At 38.6% G+C, this 19,998-nt stretch overlaps 1 protein-coding gene across 2 annotated transcripts in view; it reads left to right on the forward strand.

Annotated features, from left to right (window-relative positions):
- Positions 1 to 19,667, forward strand: part of COLQ (collagen like tail subunit of asymmetric acetylcholinesterase) — a 66,430-nt gene extending 46,763 nt beyond the window's left edge. For both annotated transcript variants that reach the window (XM_018576425.1, XM_018576433.1), the window contains 9 exons: positions 950 to 994; positions 1,181 to 1,216; positions 5,470 to 5,550; positions 9,872 to 9,959; positions 10,786 to 10,916; positions 11,610 to 11,729; positions 12,676 to 12,781; positions 15,025 to 15,127; positions 18,640 to 19,667. In XM_018576425.1, coding sequence (XP_018431927.1) covers positions 950 to 994; positions 1,181 to 1,216; positions 5,470 to 5,550; positions 9,872 to 9,959; positions 10,786 to 10,916; positions 11,610 to 11,729; positions 12,676 to 12,781; positions 15,025 to 15,127; positions 18,640 to 18,709 — 780 coding nt within the window. In that variant the 3' untranslated portion in view covers positions 18,710 to 19,667. The remainder of the gene's footprint in view (positions 1 to 949; positions 995 to 1,180; positions 1,217 to 5,469; positions 5,551 to 9,871; positions 9,960 to 10,785; positions 10,917 to 11,609; positions 11,730 to 12,675; positions 12,782 to 15,024; positions 15,128 to 18,639) is intronic.
- Positions 19,668 to 19,998: the final 331 nt, after the last annotated feature.

Below are 19,998 nucleotides of genomic sequence, written 5' to 3' on the forward strand. Positions count from 1 at the left end.
AAGTAACATGGGTAACACCAGTATGAAGAGAGGGTCTGGAAAAAGTTGATGTTGTTAAGTTAGGAATACTGGGGCCTTCATAAACTATCTACAATGAGAAAAGGGAAAGACCTGTAGTGTCCCGAAGGGAATCGTTTGGGGTGTAGTTAAAGCTAATAAGGGAGGGGGAACAGGCTAAAGACTACATCAGGGTGAAGTGGTGGAATAGAAGCACCATGTATTAAATGTTTATTTGTACAATTAAGATTTTAAATAGATAATGAAACAGGTAGATAATCATACATGTTTTATGTGGCCAGGCAGATTCCTGGCAGATGGATGCTGTCAGGGTGAGCACTTATCTGATGGGTTAGAAAACCTGTCTTGATCCCTATTGTTCTTCCCTGCAGTTAGCACATCTTCCCCTCCTCTTGCCTTCTCTCCTCTTCTTCCCTCCCACAGTCCTTTCCCCTACTCTCCTTCTCTCTTCCTCCCCTCCTCTTTCTCTCTCCTTCCATAACCCCCCCACCCCCCACCCCCTCTGCTCTCCCCTTCTCTGTATTGTCTTCTCCTTTCCCCTTTATTAAATCCCCTCTATCTTTCAGAATGTCTTATTTACAAAGATCATTTACTGTGCTATATTTTTATATCTTTCTAACCAGCAAACTGACATTCAGTACTATACAGGTACAAGTTTTTACCTTGTATCAGGTATTTTAAATTCTATATTTACACTGCTACTATAGTTCTACCTGTATACATTACCCTCTAAACCATGGTCATACATTTTTCATGTCCCCTACTCATTGGTATTTCATACACAGTCATGGAATATTCTGCATACGTGACTAGCCTACAAACCATAGCTGGTCTAGTTTATTTTTGTATTTTGGAAAAGGAAATGTAGCTCTTTACATGCAGCTCAAGTGGTAGTTTAACAATTACATTCAATTTCTTATCTGTCTTCCAGGGCATAAAAGGAGATCCAGGAGAAATGGGTCCCAAAGGTGAACAGGTAGGAAAATTAACTTATTAATGTCATAATATATCAGGCAACAAGCAATGGAAAGTAAAATATTGTCATAAGAAAATACTCTTTTACGAAGAACACAGCCATGGCAGTGGCTGTAGTCATTTTATTAATTGTAACACAAAAAAAGCTCAATGAATGTCATGTTGTTACAATTTCTTTTTTTTTCAGGGATTTATGGGTCTACCAGGAATGCTTGGACAAAAAGTAAGCGCATGCAGACGTTTATTAATTTGTATGCAAATATCGCATTTCCAGTGATTTTGTTTTAATATTAAATTAGAGAGAGAGAGATAGAGAGAGAAAAAAAGGGTACCCTTTAAGATGTTTGCTCTGTGAATATCTGTGAACATTTGTTTGGGATGAATAATTTCACAAAACAAAGGTTCCTAATATTTTTTTTTTCAGTTCGAATGTATTGTAATGGAATACTACATTTTGCCCACTATATGGAGATGAGGAGTGTAGGAAATAAGTAATAATGTCCTATGTTCCTCAGCTCTATCTAGATGCCATAATGTATATATGTATACTGTATATAAATATCTAGATGACACTTGCATTTTCTGCACAAGCATCAAATGCTCACACAAGTGAATGCAATGTAATTTGAATATTTATTATTATATTTTAGCAACCACAAACTTGTGAAAAAGTTGTCTGCCTGCTAATTTGTGCCCCTGTCAGCCCAAACGAATGTTTTTCCTAATGTTACGCTAACAATCTACACAAACTGTTGTTTTTTTCCTGCGTGCTTCGCAATGTAATGTGAAAAGGGGAATTCCACAATGTGACATAAAAGGTTCCACTAATAAAGAAGACTTTGCTGATTATATTTTGTGTAAATATGGGGGGAGGGGTGCAAATTACATAAATGTTGCGTTTTACTTATTCTCATTAAAAACCAGAGAAATAAAAAATATTTGCACGTTCTCCCTGTGCTTGCGTGGGATTCCTCGGGGTACTCCAATTTCCTCCCACACTCCAAAGACATGCTGGAAGGTTAAATGGCTTCTGTCTAAATTGTCCCTCGTATGTATGCATGTGAGATAGGCACCTTAGACTGTAAGCTCCTTGAGGGCAGGACTGATGTGAATGTGTAACTATGTAAAGTGCTGCATATATAAATACCTGAAATAAATAAATAAGTAAATAAAATATATTTTTGTTTATTTTAAATTTTCTATCAAATTAAAGCCCTATCTTTCCTGAAAACAAATTATGTATAATATGTTAGTGTAGACTACAAAATCTAAAAGATATACAGCAACATGCGGAAATCAGACATTGCCAAATGAAAAAACAAAAATGCTCTGAGACTCGGGGATTTAGGGAGAAAGAGGCCCTAGGACTCAAGTGGTAAATAAAGGTATTTTTAATACTCTTTTCAACAGTAGCAGAACAGGTGCAGCATTTGTACCTGACATAAGTGTTTTCTATTTTTGGAGAAGGGCCAAACAGCAGAGCAGAGCTTCAGTGCATTGTCTCTCTTGCAGGAGGTACTGAAATGTATCCTGGAATACCAATTTTCACCAGTCTGTGACCACACTAAAACAAAAAGTATTTAAGAGCATCGGGCTTAAACTTAATAGATTACATGATATGTTATTATGGATCTGAAGATGTTGTTGTGGTTTAGCATGAATAAGTGATGAACACATGAAGGAGTACAAGGAACAATATATTTGTAGTGCTTTGGGAATTCCATATTTCATTTATATTTCTCATGTTACATTCATTTAACTTTTGCTTTCTGAACTTGTGTCACCTCCATGCCTGTGTTACGTGCACTTTTGGCAGTGAGCGAGCTGCAATGCATTTGTATTATCTGCATTATCATTCTAAATAAGCAAGCTAAATATAGCCCTGCTTACTGGCAGCAACTGTGTTATCTGTGATAATCATATAATTTCTAAATAAGGACCATGTTAAGGAAATCTATTTTGTTCTCTTAACTTGTGGATGAACCCACTAATTAAAAAATGACTTAATGAATGTAATTTAGTCTGAAGGTAGAAATTAAATTGCATTTCTGTTGGGTAAACATGAAAAGATGAGGCTGGGTAATCCGTAAGCAAATTATGATTTCAAAGGGAATATATTTGGTATATGCCACACATTTGATATATTTGTTTCTTCATTTAAAGTTTGTGGTGTGAAGAATAGAAAATTGTACTTGAGTATTCTGCAGAGAAAATGGAAGCATAGCCAACAGAAACCAGTCAGATGATAGTTTTCCCTTTTTGTGGAATATTAACAGATTAGTTTTTTTTTACAGTAGTCTGTACTTTTCCCCTACTCCACATTTGTAAACAAGCCTTTACAGTATATCTAAAGCCAAACTATGTATTTTAGTTTTCAGTAAATCAGCGGAGGGGTTAGACAAACTGTCAGGTTTTCATTGCTGTCTGTGTTCTGCTGGGGAGATTCACCCTCTATTGGTTCTTGTGAAAGCTGTCACTGGGACCTAAAAGGAAGGTGAACTGAACAGGAATATAGTGCCTATACGGACACTTGTTCCAGTGACAACCGTGTCAGAAGGGATTTCCCTTCAATTTGGAGAGATGTCCTTGAATGCTCCATTGTGCATATTGAAAACTAAAATACGTTTTGGCTTTAATGATATTTTAAATTAACTTTAGCGTTGAGGTAGAATTAGTTTATAACAGTGTGTTTATATATTTACAGTACACTTAGTTGCTGTAATTCAACATAACATTTACATGTATACATATGTGAATTAATCTTTCAAGTCCTAGATTAGGATTAAAACTCAAACTACGATGGATCTCTTGGTATCCTGTTGGCTTCTTTATTTTTTATTTATTAATTCTTTATTCAAATTTTGCACATATAAATTAACATTAACCAATACAATTTATACCCTATTCTCTTTATGCTGCATATACAAATACACAATAACAAATACATTTAACATTCAATCTTCACTCCCTTCCTTATTTTATCTAACCTATACCTTCAAATCTATATATCGGCACTATATACAGTAATGGGGTTCCAGTAGAATGGGTACCACTGACATCTATAAAAAAAAAAAAAAGGGAGGAGTCAATCCCACCTTTCTCCTTAATTTGTTAATTTGTGCTTTTATTTCTCCTTTGTTATTGTCCCCCCTCTCCCTCTCCTATCCTGTTGGCTTCTTTTCTTTTTCCATTTTTGAATAATAATATTAATAATAATATTTTCAGTGGAATTTTCAGTGGTAGAAATAAGTGGAAAATTGGATTCTGAAATATTACCATGGTTCAATTTCCATATTGCCATTGTTGACTGATTCATCTTCTAATGAAACACTGGGGGAAATTTATGAGCCTGTTTGCAACAAAATGTAAGAGCAAAATGTCATGCTAACTAACAGCAAGGTTTTATCTCTGTTATGCGTCATATTAATGTTGCGAATCACTGCACATGTTTTGCAACATTTTGCATAATTTCTCAACTGCCCGGTAATTGCGTCTAGCATTGTCGACAGTAAAAATCCTACAGATTGGTGAACATTCCAGAATGAGCATTTCTTACGGCATCGCAAAGATAAATCTGCTTCATACCTTCAAGTCAGCTAAGCACTTCAGGGCTATTCAGCTGTCCTTCAGGAGGTCTCCAGCAGGCTTGCACCAATTTAGAGACAGTTACGAGACAATTCTCCTTATTAAGGCATTTAGGAATGAAACATAGACCAGGATAATAAATCTAAGAAATCAGAAATCAGGGATGTGATAGTTTAGAAGATGCTAATGATGTGACCAAATTGATAAATTTCCCCCACTGTGTAAACAAACAAAGCTTTATAAAAGATGTGTATAGTACTGACTTCACCTATTCCATTGCAGACAGTCTTCTCTCTGTTGCAGAGCTAGAGCTGCCATTTGAATGTACCGCATCAAACCCTCCTGGGTCCATTATTACACCTTGATTGCTTGATGCCTGTCAGCACTGAGCTGGTGCCGTGAGAGGGAAGACCCCTTTTTAGGGACCCTCCATCCTTGAAGCACCTATGATAAAGGGGATAAGATCATGTCTGGTGCCAGGGTGTTAATGTTCAGAGGGAGAGCTAATTTTGTTTTTTAAAATGTCATTAAAAATAAAAAAAAATATTTGGAGATAAATACCTGAAGATCAATGGATGCCAAACTAATGGTTTGCACTGTGGAAGTCCACTGGGCAACATGGTGGTACAGATTTTGAAAAAAATGTTATTTTCTATGTACAAGACAATGTCTGTACGTGCGGGTGTCTGTGTGTGACACTTATCTGAATGGGGAAAAATTATTAGCTTGAGGTACTGTATATTAACCATGTTTTAGGGCATACTTTACATACTGACATCAGAGACAAAAATTGGGATTGTATGTTTTGACTGCTAATCAATGTATCATATATATGGAGAATATTCTTGTAGTGTCTGCACTAATACAAAATTATTTTATTATTACTCTAAGGGGGAAATGGGCCCAAAAGGAGAGCCAGGGATTCCTGGAAATAGAGGGCCCACCGGGCGACCAGGCAAACGAGGAAAACAGGTATTGTCACATAACTTGTTGGTTTCTGATTTGACAAACCTTTCTTTCTTCATTTGTAGAAATGTACCAGTGTTTCAATTCCTAAATCCTGACAACAGTGTTAGGCCTGGTTCACACCTGTACATCCAGGGAATACACATTTGCCGCGCGGCCCCATTGATTTCAATGGGCTCATATCCGTGCGGCAAACATAGCAAAAAGGCTCCTGCACAATTTTGTGCAACGCGCAGGACGCGTCTTTTCTGTTGCATTTGTACGAGCAGAAACGTCGTGGAAAACTGCGCAACTTGCCGGCCGCATTTGGGGTGCCATCAGAAATTAAAGGCAATGCAAGCATGTTTTGTGTTTGTGCACATTTCCACGAACGCGTGAAAACGGGCGTATTGCTGCACATTCTCAGAACGCACAGGTGTTAACCAGGCCTAAGAGTGTTAATACATTATCTAATACTGTAGATGGATAAATCCACCCACCCTTTAGCCCAATACCACTTTAATGAAGCCTAGACTTACCTAGTTCTTAGCCCCTCCTTGCAGCCACGGATGCTATCATGAAGTTGCTTACATTCTATGGAGAAAAGGAAACAACACTGCACTGTGTATGTGTCTCATTCAATAGCTGACCTATTTGGGGAAAGGAGTGGGTCCTCTTGGTGTAGTCATTAAAGCAAGGGCAAGCAGGTATTTTACTTAGTATGAGCACTATGGATTTACAGTAAATGCTGTTCACAATGCAAATCTGCTTACTTTCTTTCATTTTATGTTAGATGCTTCTGAAACTATATCTTATTTATGATAAAAACCATTAGCCTGCTATACACAAACACATGATAATATAATTAGTACGTACATTTTTGCCATGGATAAGATGTACACTGGAAATGATCAAAAGTTGCCAGATTGCCATCCTAGGCCTACAGTTTATTGGTATGCATCAATTAAAATGAGCATAGCTTGTGTTGTTATGATATTTTTAATTGTCTGTTGTATATGTCTAAGATCTATTCCAGGCTGTGACATATGCCAGAGTGTAATATTAAACCAAAGCTTACACTAAGCTGGTGAATAGAACTCATGACATCATTTTGTCTCCTGTTCAAAGAATAGCAGTATCATTTGACTAATATTGGAATCCTTCTTCCACAACAAGTGTGTAGTTTGCACAAGTCTTCACTTCACTCATATTCAGACATTAACAAAAAATCTGGGCTCCTAAAGACAGTGCAGAGTGAAAAAAAAGTGTTCCGTATAGTTCATGAATTAAAGTATCCAGCTAATATCCAGTGTGAATGAACTCATTGAGAAAGATGGGCTTTATGAGAAAGGATAGATTTTATGAGCAACTGGAGAAAACATCTTTCCAAGTTCCCAAAAATGATGTGAAAATAATATGCCAGCCTCCAGGTACCTAAAAATGAATGGTCTCATCATGCACACTGCACACATTGGAGGGAAAACAAAGGAGTTATCCAAGATGTCCATTCACTTCCCCCACTAATAGGCTTAGGCTGGTGATGTCTGCTTGTGCTTTATATACACTGGATCATTTCAGACTCTATCACTGTTTAGGAGAAGGAGATTGAAATGATGTAGAGGACATCACAAGCAATTTTTGACTTAACTTCATTGGTGGTCATATCTCCGCCATGAGTTATAGTCTACAAAGTGGGGGGATCACATGTTTGAGCATCTAATGTAGTAGTTATGAACCAAAACAACTTCGTGATCTGGATCACTTAGTTTCACGCCCCCTGATAGGACCCCACTTAAAGCGGTTGTGCTTTGCGTAGATGCATGTGGAATAAAGTTTGAATTTCTTTGGAAAATCATCGTGTGCTGGTTCCACAGTTTTTTAGGACCCCACTTTAATTCTCTAATGTTAAAGCCTGTCAAAGCACATGTAAACAGAATACGAATACATTAAGGGAAAAATTCAAAGAGTGCTGACAAAGCAACATGTTTTATACCCCTAAAGCCTTTGTTACCTACACCTACTCATTTTCAGGATTTTGTGAGTAGTATATCATATAAACAGTTTTGGGCTACCAAATGCATACTATGTAAAATTTAACTTGGGTCAAATTGCCCCATACATATGTGTGCAACACCCACTACATTGGCCATGGCCCCATGTGTTCTCATTTGTCTTCTTGATACTTTCAAGGCGTTGCGGGGCACTCTGTGGGCAACTAGCCCTCCGAACGCCCTGATAGTTTGTGTGTTCGCCGAACACACGAACTACCGATGTTCGAGTCGAACTGTTGTTGGACTCAAACATCGAGACCATCCCTACTGGTAACCTAATTCACCATGATGAGTATGTCTGCACCTGATTACAGGCCACTCATTTAGATAGTTTAGTCAAAGAGTACATACTTTTCTTTCACTGATTGTACCTACTTCTGGTACTAACATAGAATGTTACTAAGTCAGTGTTTGCTAGCGGTCAAGACTCTCTGGAGTGTACTTATCTGATCTATAAAAATATGTATATAATATGAACTCTGCAACCTTCTTTGCTAATAATAATTGATGCTACCATAGGTATTTCCATTCAATTATAGTAACTCAGCAGTTAGCGCAGTTTGCACTCAGCACTATCTACCTTAAGAAAATGTTTTAAAATTAATTTGGGTGCAGTGCTGCATGACCGAGTAATTGTCAGTCAAACAATCACAGTGCTAAACTGAATGAAAAATGAAAAATCACCTGGTAATGGAGGGGTATATACAGACTGGTGCTCAATTTGTTAAAGTTGCTATTTATATCATACATAATAATTGATCATAAATAGAGCAAACAAATTAAAATAAAGGTAATTACAGATCTGGCTGTCAGCAGCACATACTGTATATGTAAAAAATCGCCTGTGATATGGTGTATAATTGCTGTTTCTGACTAATGAAGGGCCATCTGGTAAGAAGACTTTGTCGCAGTATACACATCAGCTTTATTAAGTATCACCCTAAAGTATATAAATATCACTCCTGAATATACTGTAAATCAATAAGGCGTTACATCCTACATCCTATTTCAGAAACTTCCTCCCTCGTTTCAGCTACCTGATGTCCAACTTCTAAACTGTCGTTATGTAGATCTTTTTTTTTCTTATGGATGTATTGCAGTTATGTATTTAACAGGTAATTTAGCATTAACATTTTGGTTCATGTAGCCAATGTACAATTTACCTACAGCTCTTACATTTGTGTTCTGTATTATTGCTACTTATTTGTCTGGGCTTTAAAATGAAGAAATACATTGATTTTAGGCAGCATTGCAGGGGAAAAATATTAAAAAGCAGTTCTCACTGCAGTTGTTTTTATTGATGTCCTCGGAAAACCCATGGCTTAAGATGTCCAGCGCTGGTTCACTTTCGGGGTAAATGGCACCTATCATCATTGTGTGAGCCAATGGCACCTGGCATCATTGTGTGGACACCCTGTGGGGCTGCTTTACCATACCAACCTTGTTTTTCAGTAGAATACCTAAGAGAACAGTACTGACATTGTAGCACCACTATCTGTAGTATTGAAGGCTGCCTGCCACAACAACTGGAAAACAAGAAGACCCGAGACATCAGGTGGTTGGCTGGGATAGTTTGAAAAAAAAGGTGCAAAAGGAGGGTACAGGGGAGAAAGCGGTTAGGGGTTGGAGTAAATTGGACGTTTTAAAGCCATAATTCCCCTTTTAAATCTATATTTGACGTATTAACTTATTATTTGGGTTAAACATTAAAACATTTATGTTGTCAGGTAACATTGGAATATTACAACAACACATACCCATGTAATTTCTCTAATATTATTATATTTATGTAACAGCGTCCTATTCAACGGCACTTAAGGTCTGACTAGCCACTTTTTGAAGTTTTGAATAGAGAGGGAAGGGGTTAAAAGTTTAGACAGGTTTTTGGTTTTATCTATGGGGAGATTTCCCCTTACTTCTTGCCCCTGTGATGCCTATAATAATTTAACAAAAAATTACTTTCTGAAATCTCCCCAATAGGGTCACAGTTGGTAATGAAAATTTGACAGATGCTCTAAGTCGCCCCCACTTTATCCAAAATAAAATAAAACAGTTTGGCTTTAATAGGACTTTAACAATCTATATTTATTTATAAAACAGTTTCAGTATTGACTTATATACAGAAATATATCAGGATGAAATAAAAAGTATTTGTTTTTAGCTTGCATAACATAATATAAATTGTACTACTATATATTATGCTAGTTATTTGTTTATTAATAGTGTTTTAATCACATGATTTTTAAATGACAGCACTGATGCTTTTTCAATAATTTAATGTATGTGTTTATTCACAGGGAGACAAGGGTGTGACTGGTGCTATAGGACTCAAGGGCCCCCCTGGTAGACCTGGTGCTATTGGCCCAGCTGGGCCCCCAGGACCAGGTAATAAGGACACTTATAACTAACGTTTAATAGAGGAAATATTAATAAGAGCACTGTACAGTTAATTAAAAGAGAAAATAATAACACCAATCAGGTCTTTTGTATATGCTTCAGTGGGCTAAGAAAACATGACAGTCAAACTCTGGGCACTGCACATTTAAAAAAAAACAGCAGATAGCAAAGGAAGTATTAGCTTCTTTGCTATCAGCCATTATTTCAGGGGGGTGCTCTCTTTCTTGTTGTGGGCACCTCCCTGAAATGAGAAGGGCACCTTCCTGAAATGACTTATTTCAGGTTGGGATCCCTGCTATGGGCAGGGCTGATTGTATCTTATGTAAAAGTAGGACTGTGCCTATAAATGTACACATTGCTACAATATTCCAAGCTAGGTGAGGACCAGTAAAAAAAAAAATACACATGAGATAATATAATATATAAAATTAAGATGATTTATGTGTAAAAGAGGGAGTCCTATCATTTAGGTGATACTTTGGGTGCTGAATGTTTTGTGCCTATCTCTGAGTCTGTGATTGACATTTGCACCACCATATTTTCAAAAGGAGGAGAAAAAAACTCACATCAATCAAAACTGAAATGTCAGGTTTTTGTTGGATGAATTCTTTAATTTATTGTTCTTTGTTTCCACATGTGAGCTCACTGTGCAGACCAACACAGACTAACTTTTGTTGATAATGTTCTTAAGCCTTCTTATCCACGTGAACTTGGTGCTGATTATAGTGCATTTGACACAATTTGCCTGCGCCGGTTTTTTTTCTGTGTTCTACCAATGTTTCCTAAAAACACACTGTCATCATCACTATTTCAGCTCAACTAATTAATGGACCAAAAGGAGAGAGAGGAGTTCCTGGTCCTCCAGGAAGATGTCACTGCAAACACCTGCAGTCTGTGGTTCACCCTCAAGAAGAAGAGACGATTAATGGACACAACTATGCCAAGGTAACCTGGCTACATTTGCATCTAATCTACATTGAAATAATCCCAGTCTACTGAGCACCACCAACTCTATGCCTGTGTAATAATACATTTCCACATGCAGACTGAAACAAACATTCACTATTTCTAATAAAACAGAACAATTGAAAATCGCTGCAAAAAATATTTTGCCATGACAGAAACGTTGTTTATATTAACAATATATAGCTCTTCCATCACTGATATGTGAGCACATACTGTATAATGCAATTATTGCAGCGAGGAAATGGAAAAGCTCCTGTCCTGTTGTCTTTGGGAAGTTTCACCCTCTCATTTATCCTGGTGACAGTTGTTTTAGGTACAGAAAGTGATGAGAAAACCAGTATTTTAAGTTGTCACTAGAGGGAAAATCATCTGATGGGAACTCCTGTTCCATTGACAAATTTCTAAGAGGAAATTGCCATCGCTTTGAATAGATTTCCTCTTACTGTTGTGTCTTTAAACAGGAAGTAAAAGGAAATCTTCCCGATGGGACACAGACAAAAAAAAAACCTGAAAGGTGTCTTAACCCTTCTATATTCTATCCACAATGTAAAAAAGTTTTGGCTTTACATACAGGTACATTTAAACAAAGCAGCTGTTGGCTCTTATATATTGCGGTGGAACAATGGGTATTAATGATAATGTAGTATTTATAGTTTATTCTTTGTACACAAGATATTCCTGGTTAACACACAAGAGGAGCTGGACAGCTTGGATATTGAAAATGCCTTGGCGTTTCGTAAGGACCTGAGATCCCTTTATTTTAGAGACTCAAATGGGTGGCTGCCTATTCAGGTAAAAAAAATACAATCTTTCTAGTAAAGATATCATACCCTTTGATGTGTTAGTGTATCATACTCCTAATATTTATCCTGTGGTTTGATAGCATTACCTGTAGTGCCTTTCAATAACTTGGAATGATATACTGTACACTCACACATCTAGAATGGTAAATATAAACGTAACTTTGTAATTCACTTACTCTCTTTGCAATATATATATTAAAACATTGAGAATCCTGTACAATGGTATGTATTAAAGATTGATGCTGATTGGTTGCCATGCACAGCTGCTCCAGATTTTGTCTGTTCCATTTTTGATCAATTCCCCTCAATGTGTGTTGCTTTATAGACTTTAATCATTGGAGCATTGTTCCACTTATTTTGTACACAGTTAAATGAAACCTCTTGACCATTGCACTCTAGCACAAACAAAAATATAAAGGTATTGCAGCTTAAATGACATGTTGTGATGGCTGCATTTGTTTCCTGTTTTCATGCTAAGAACATTTTTAGCAAGTACAGTAAATACCTGTATGGTACCCCATTGTCCCTGTGTGTGTTGTAAAGTAGCCACCACTGCAAGCTCGCTTTGTGATGGACAACAATCTCAATTCAAATTAGTAAACTAAACGTGAGAGAGTGGTCCATCAGGAAGCGAGCTTGGAGTGGTGACTACTTTACAACACACACAGGGACCATGGGGAAGAAAAGTAGTCCCCTCCAGAAGGAAGGACAGTATCAGCACCAATTCAGAGATGATTTGAGGATGTATAGCTGAATGATACACAAATAAAATACATTTTTGTTAATAGTTAAGGTACATGAATACATTTTAAGATTTAACTCCTGAGTTTAATGTCACTTCAATTTAAAACCAGTTAAATAACATAACTGTATTTGAGTGGATTGAATTGCCACACTGAAATGTAATTATTCTGAGGTTATTGGTATTCTTTCAGACCACCACTGTTCTGGCTGATGCCAGCAGCACCTGTGGAGATGGAATAGTTCAACATGGAGAAGAATGTGATGATGGAAACAAAATTGTCACTGACAGCTGTATAAGTATGTCTAAACTTCCTTCAGGGATAAATTCAGAGTGACAGTAATTCATCAATATAGCTTAAATTGTATATCAAGTTGAATGTTGGGTATTTTTAATATAAGTAACAGAAGGTAAAAGAAAACTAAAGCACTCTAAGGGTTGTTCGTTCATTACCAGGAACTGTACAGTTGTATTACCAATAGTCCTTATACACATGGATACCTAGGAAAACATTCACCTTGTGTTCTATTACTACAGACTCAACATGAATTGCAGCATTTATTGTTCTTCTATCACTACTTCACTTCCTTAGGATATCACCAGATCTTATATACATATAAGAATTACTGGTGTATAATGCCTAGTAAAGTATTCACCTTGTGTTGAATTACTATAAACTCAACACTGATTGCAGCATTTATTGTTCTGCTATCACTCCATTAGGATATCACCAGATAATGAAACATGTATCTTCCTCTTGGTTCACATGTATCCTTATTTCAGTATGTATTTAGAAAGGTATGTTAGTTGAAACCTTTGAGAACAATTTGTTCTAGCAGGTTAAGCATAGATTTCAAAGGGTCAGCAAGATCATCTTGGGAGTAGCAATATAAGGCCATCAGTGTAATTTGGGAGGTGGGATCATACTATGCCATTAGTGAAGGTTGGGAGTTGGGATCATATTATGCCATTAGTGTAGTTTGGAAGTTGGTATCATACTATGCCATTAGTGTAGGTTGGGAGTTGGGATCATACTATGCCATTAGTGTAGTTTGGGAGTTGGGACCATACTATGCCATTAGTGTATGTTGGGAGTTGGGACCATACTATGCCATTTCTGTAGGTTGGAAGTTGGTATCAAATATGGCATTAGTGTAGGTTGGGAGTTGGGATCATACTATGCCATTAGTGTAGGTTGGAAGTTGGTATCATATCATGCCATTAGTGTAGGTTGGGAGTTGGGATCATACTATGCCATTAGTGTAGGTTGGGAGTTGGGACCATACTATGCCATTAGTGTAGGTTGGGAGTTGGGACCATACTATGCCATTAGTGTAGGTTGGAAGTTGGTATCAAATATGCCATTAGTGTAGGTTGGGAGTTGGGATCATACTATGCCATTGGTGCAGGTTGGGAGGTGGGATCATACTATGCCATTAGTGTAGGTTGGAAGTTTGTATCAAATATGCCATTAGTGTAGGTTGGGAGTTGGGATCATGCTATGCCATTAGTGTAGGTTGGAAGTTGGTATCATACCATGCCATTAGTGTAGGTTGGGAGTTGGGATCATACTATGCCATTAGTGTAGGTTGGGAGTTGGGACGATACTATGCCATTAGTGTATGTTGGGAGTTGGGACCATACTATGCCATTAGTGTAGGTTGGAAGTTGGTATCATACCATGCCATTAGTGTAGGTTGGGAGTTGGGATCATACTATGCCATTAGTGTAGGTTGGGAGTTGGGACGATACTATGCCATTAGTGTATGTTGGGAGTTGGGACCATACTATGCCATTAGTGTAGGTTGGAAGTTGGTATCATACTATGCCATTAGTGTAGGTTGGAAGTTGGTATCAAATATGCCATTAGTGTAGGTTGGGAGTTGGGATCATACTATGCCATTGGTGCAGGTTGGGAGGTGGGATCATACTATGCCATTAGTGTAGGTTGGAAGTTTGTATCAAATATGCCATTAGTGTAGGTTGGGAGTTGGGATCATACTATGCCATTAGTGTAGGTTGGGAGTTGGGATCATACTATGCCATTAGTGTAGGTTGGGAGTTGGGATCATACTACACCATTAGTGTAGGTTGGAAGTTGGGATCATACTATGTCATTAGTGTAGGTTGGAAGTTGGTAGTATACTACGCCATTAGTGTAGGTTGGGAGGTGGGATCATACTACGTCATTAGTGTAGGTTGGAAGTTGGTAGTATACTACGTCATTAGTGTAGGTTGGGATCATACTACACCATTAGTGTAGGTTGGGAGTTGGGATCATTCTATGTCATTGGTGTATGTTGGGAGGTAGGATCACCATTGGTATATGTTGGTGGGTAGGATCACACTACGCCATTAGTGTGGATTAGAGTTGCAATATAAGGCCATTGTACTACACCATTAGTATATGTTCGGAATTGGAATCATTAGGACATTAATGTATGTTGTTGGGTGGGAAGGTGTTTCATATATTACAAAGTTTAGTGAAAGTTATTTTCATTCTCTATTGTCATTCTCATAACCTGTTAATGCAAACTCCTAGAATGCAAGCATGCATCTTGTGGAGATGGCTACCGACAAGAGGGAGTAGAGGAATGCGATGGCAAAGATTTTGGCTACCAGTCCTGCAGAACATATCTACCAGGGTATGTATGATCAAAACATTCTTTGTATTTCATATGATACTGCCAAACAGAAAGCTTCAACTGTGTCTTTAAAGAGAAACACCATTCAGGACATAGTGGCATTGTCTGTGTAAAGCTGACCCCCCAACCACTTTATACTTACCTCTCAAAACACTCCCCCACCACTACTTCCTCCATCTCAGCTACCACCAAATTAACTGGTGTTGGCTGGTGTCAGATCTCCAGGATACATCTCCCACCCGTCATGTCACAGTGGTCAGGCCTAGTGATTTGCCGCTAGGCCTAAGCACTGCAACACAGGAGGAGGTCACATCATGCCTGCCTCCATGCCTGCAATCACTGGGTATTTTCCAGTGGCAGCCACAGAAGAAGGAGCAGTGGAGGAGTGCCAGAAAGGTGAATATTCTGTAAGGTGGTGAAAGGGTTAAATGTATGTCATGTTGTTGTTGTAGCCATGTACACTCACCTATTCCAGGAACTACCGGTAAGCCAACAGCTAGATCTTGGCATTAAAAAGCACTGATGATCGGAAATATTAACACTTACATTTACTATGTTCACAAGAACGAAATTTCTGTCTTTTCATAATGAAATATCAGGAGCCACAGAAAATTCCAGAGGGGAAGAATAGATAAAAGATAAACAAAAACAAGGCATATTTCTAAAGCAGTGAATGTGGCATTCACCAAACATTTGCTGCAGGTGAATCTGTTTTAAATGACAGCAATTTATTTACCACCTGTGAATGTTTGGTACATGTTACATTCACGACTTTTTAAATATGCCCCTAAACAAACTCCAGATCTATTTTTCAGTATGTTTGGCATCATACTTGATTGGAATGTGTTGCAGGTAAATTATAGTTGCCGGTGTCATTTTGTTTACCTATAAAATAATGTTTGGTATCATGTCTGACCGTGTAAAGTTATCTTAAAGAGGAACGCCAGGAAAAACCTTTCTTAACCCTTGCAGTGGGGCTACCTCCGCGCTGTAATGTTTCTGCACTTGTTTTCATCTAGGTGCAAAAATAACAAAGTTATATGCACCCGAACCTCGCAGCCGGCTGGCTGTTAGAGCGCGCCCTCCAGCCTGTCTTCTCCTCCATTCCAGTGATGGAATGTCCCTCGAAATCCTCATATACAATGTATTGGACATGATGACTCACGGGACCTTAGACTGCTGGAGTGGAGGGGCAGAGAGTCTGGAAAGACCTGTCTAACAGCCAGCTGGCTGTGAGGATCGGGTGAGTATAACTTTTCATTTTTGCACCTGCAATACGAAACCGAACACTTAACCCTTGCAGTGCGGGGTAGCCCCGCTGCAAAGGTTGCAACATTTTTTCCTGCAGTTCTTCTATAAATCATTTTTTTTTATTAAAGTGACACTAAAGTCAGGAATTAAGGGGGTTATTCACTATTGAGCAGAAGGATACAGCAGTAACTTCCGCTGATCTTTCGTCTCTCTTCGGCCAACAGAAGGGCTGCTGTATGGGTTATTCACAATAGCCCATACAGCAGCCAAAGGCGGCCAAGTGGCTCAGCCGAGCCTAAGGCATATGCTTTGGCTCGACTGAGCCGAAGTGACAGCCAAAGCGGGGCAAATGGCCGGCCGTTCGCCCTGCAAATGACAGCTGGGCGGAGCTAGCCACAATCTCATGGCTGACTCCACCCAGTTGTAATGACCGATCAGCGTCCCCCAAAAACCTGGGGACGCTGATCTGTCATTAAACAATAGCAAGTGGGCAGGGTCCGCCGTGACGTCATGGCTAGCTCTGCCCAGTTGTTATTCATTGGCCGGCACCTGCTAGAAGCCTCTAGCAGGTGCCGGCCAATAGGAAACAGTAAGGCGGAGCTAGCTGTTACTGCTAGCTCTGCCCAATTGTTTTTCTTTTGCCAGCATCTATGCCGGCGTTTTTTACAATTTTTTTTAATTTTTTTTTTTTCTGTGAACTATTTTAATTATTTTTTTATTTTCCTACATGTAAAAACAATTTTTCAACTTTTAAAATTTTTTTATTTGATTTATTTCACTTATTTTCTATTCTGCTCAGCACCTCCGTGGTACCGAGCAGAATAGAAAATAAATGAAATAAGTAAAATCATTTTTTTTTTTTTTTAAAGTTGAAAAAGCAGAGGCATTCGGCTATTCACTCACTGCGAATGAGAATAGGGGCGAGCGACAGCAAGTGAGCTGCTGGAGCTTCGGCTCAGCCGATCCAGATCTGAAATCAGCCGTACTGAGCAGAAGTGAATAGTCGAACAGCGTTCGGCTCACCAGATTGAGAACACAAGAGTCCTCAATCTCTTTTTCTGTATCCCCTGTTATCAATGAACAGGAATCCTCTATGAGTGTTCCTGTTCATTGATAACATGAGTACATTGTGTGTTTACTATAACTACAACTATGAATGAACAGGAGGTGATGTAGATCACTCCCATTCATTCATAATTAAGGATATATTAACCATACCATATGCTCAATTATCTACAATCACTGATCGCTGAGTGTTTGTAGCCTGCTCTCCTTTCGGACACACACTGTCACAGGAGGCTGAGTGAGCGATGCGAGAGGAGAGCCCAGCCTCCTGTGACAGCGCTGTCTCCGCCCCTACACCACTCTGCCGCACTGTGATAGGCGGCCGAGTGGTGTGGGAGATGAGACACCGGCCGCTCACAGGCCTCTTGTCCCGCAGCTCTCGGCCGGCTGTCACTTTCTCTTCCCCCCGCTGGGACACAGAGCAGCGCCCAGCGGGGAGGAAAGAAGCCAGGAATGCGCCGATGTATCGACAGGAAAATGGCACTTTCGGCATTTAGCCAAAAGTGCCATTTTCGCCGCTATGTTTCGACCGCCGATATATCGGTGCATCCCTACTATTAACAAAAATGTATCTTATTTGTGTATCACTCAGCTGTAGATCCTCAAATCATCTCTGAATTGGTGCTGACACTGTCCTTCCTTCTGGAAGGTGGTTACTTTTGGTCCCCATGGTCCCTGTGTGTGTTGTAAAGTAGCCACCACTCCAAGCTCGCTCCTGTGATGGACTACAATGTGATGATATGAGGATTTAACGCCTGAGTTTAGTGCCACTTTAATGTGTTCCAAGACCTGCCAGTAACGGCACTTCCTGTTAGTGACAGCACAAAGCCATAGTCGGCTTGCAATGTGCATTCCTTTCGTTGGCCATTGGGCTGCCTATCAGGTGCATAAGATGTGTGCACAGCAGCCAACTAAAGGAGCACACATGGCAGGCTGACAAGGATTCTGCTAATTGTGACAGAAAGTGTGGTTACAGTAAGGTAAGAAACAAAAATGGTTTGCTTAGGAGAAAAACAATGAGGCCAAACATACTAAAAATAGATTTAGGGTTAACAAACACTTTAGACAATACTTACGTAGTGTTCAAACAAGCAGGTTAGTGGAAGTGGAAGTGTCTCAGTAAACACAATATAGTCAAACGGGGCAACGTCAAACAACAAAAATAGTTGTTAATATTAGGTATTCTTTTTCAACAGATCCTATGGACACTTGCGATGCACATCTTATTGCTACATTGACTCCACACAGTGCCGATACTTCACATGAAGAGCCAGTGGAGAGAAACAGAATACATTTTGATGTCACACAAACACTGGGTGCTAATGTAAAAGAAATTAAACACGACTGGCAATAGACTAACCTTCAAGTATGAGTGAAAGAGAAAAACCTGTTGCCGATGGCTTATTGAGAATTGTCATAAATATGTCTGACTGGAAGAAATAGGACCACTGCATCCTGTCTTAATAAAACATGTCAATCAATACTTGCCAGCACGAATTGTTCCTAATTTACCATCAAAATAGGAACTTTAATAGGCGAACACCTATGGCTGGAGCAGAGAATCTCACTCTACAGGAATATTACATTAACAAGACAACCTGACAAGATTACCTCGACTTAGCACTGTTAACCGTGGATAATGAACTTGTATGTTTTTTTCCTCTGTCGACTGTTATAAAATGAGCACCAAGCATACCCTGACTGTGGCATTTGCTGAAGAACATTTAACCTCTGAATAATAATGTGAAACTGGATTGTACTGTACCTGCTATGTTAATTACAAATGTAATGTATAGTCTGAAGTTCCTCTTGTGAATCTTATTGGTCTGGTGCACTGAAATAAGCAGGAAATTAAATAAGAGGAAGAAGCCAAGGAGAGGGATTTCTGGGAAAGAAGACTACATAAGGAGCAGATGCCTCACAGTCATTTGTGGTCAAAGTGGACAATAATGATGTAGACCAAATGCTCTAGGTTGCTCCAGCAAGAAAGAAACCAAAACATTGTGGATGATTCCTTATGTTATCGAATCAATGCCAATGCATGAAGCGGTATTCAGGGGTACTAAAGCTGACGAAGCAGCAGTTCAAATACATTGAAGGAAAAAAAAAATATTTAGCTTGTATAGTCTGAAAAAAATGGTCCTATATATGGCCAAATGGTTGCTTTTCTGCCTCATGTTTGGTAGGCCATGATAATACCGATTTCACCCCTATTTCATATTCAAATATAAAACTATTAAAGTGCAACATTTATAGAATAGCTGTATATTGGTATTTCTAAATATTAGATAGAAAGATCAAATGTAATGTACTGCTGTTCTAAGCACTCTGATATGAAGCTTAAAATTGCATCCTTTGGTACATGAATCAGTTCACCTTCTTATTTAATTTCCACCTTTTTTTTGTAAACCTTGTAATTTATTTTATAAATGTACATTTCTGTGTGCCTTTGTTGCTCCATTAATGTTATGCATACTTTATTGCAGAATTCTGCTCTTATTTTTTATTCAGTTATTACATTAGCCATCTGTGTGCATTAACGTCCTGTTTTGTCA

The sequence above is a fragment of the Nanorana parkeri genome, unplaced genomic scaffold, assembly GCF_000935625.1.
Source record: "Nanorana parkeri isolate BGI_ZX_2015 unplaced genomic scaffold, ASM93562v1 scaffold4, whole genome shotgun sequence".
Classification (NCBI taxonomy): Eukaryota; Metazoa; Chordata; class Amphibia; order Anura; family Dicroglossidae; genus Nanorana; species Nanorana parkeri.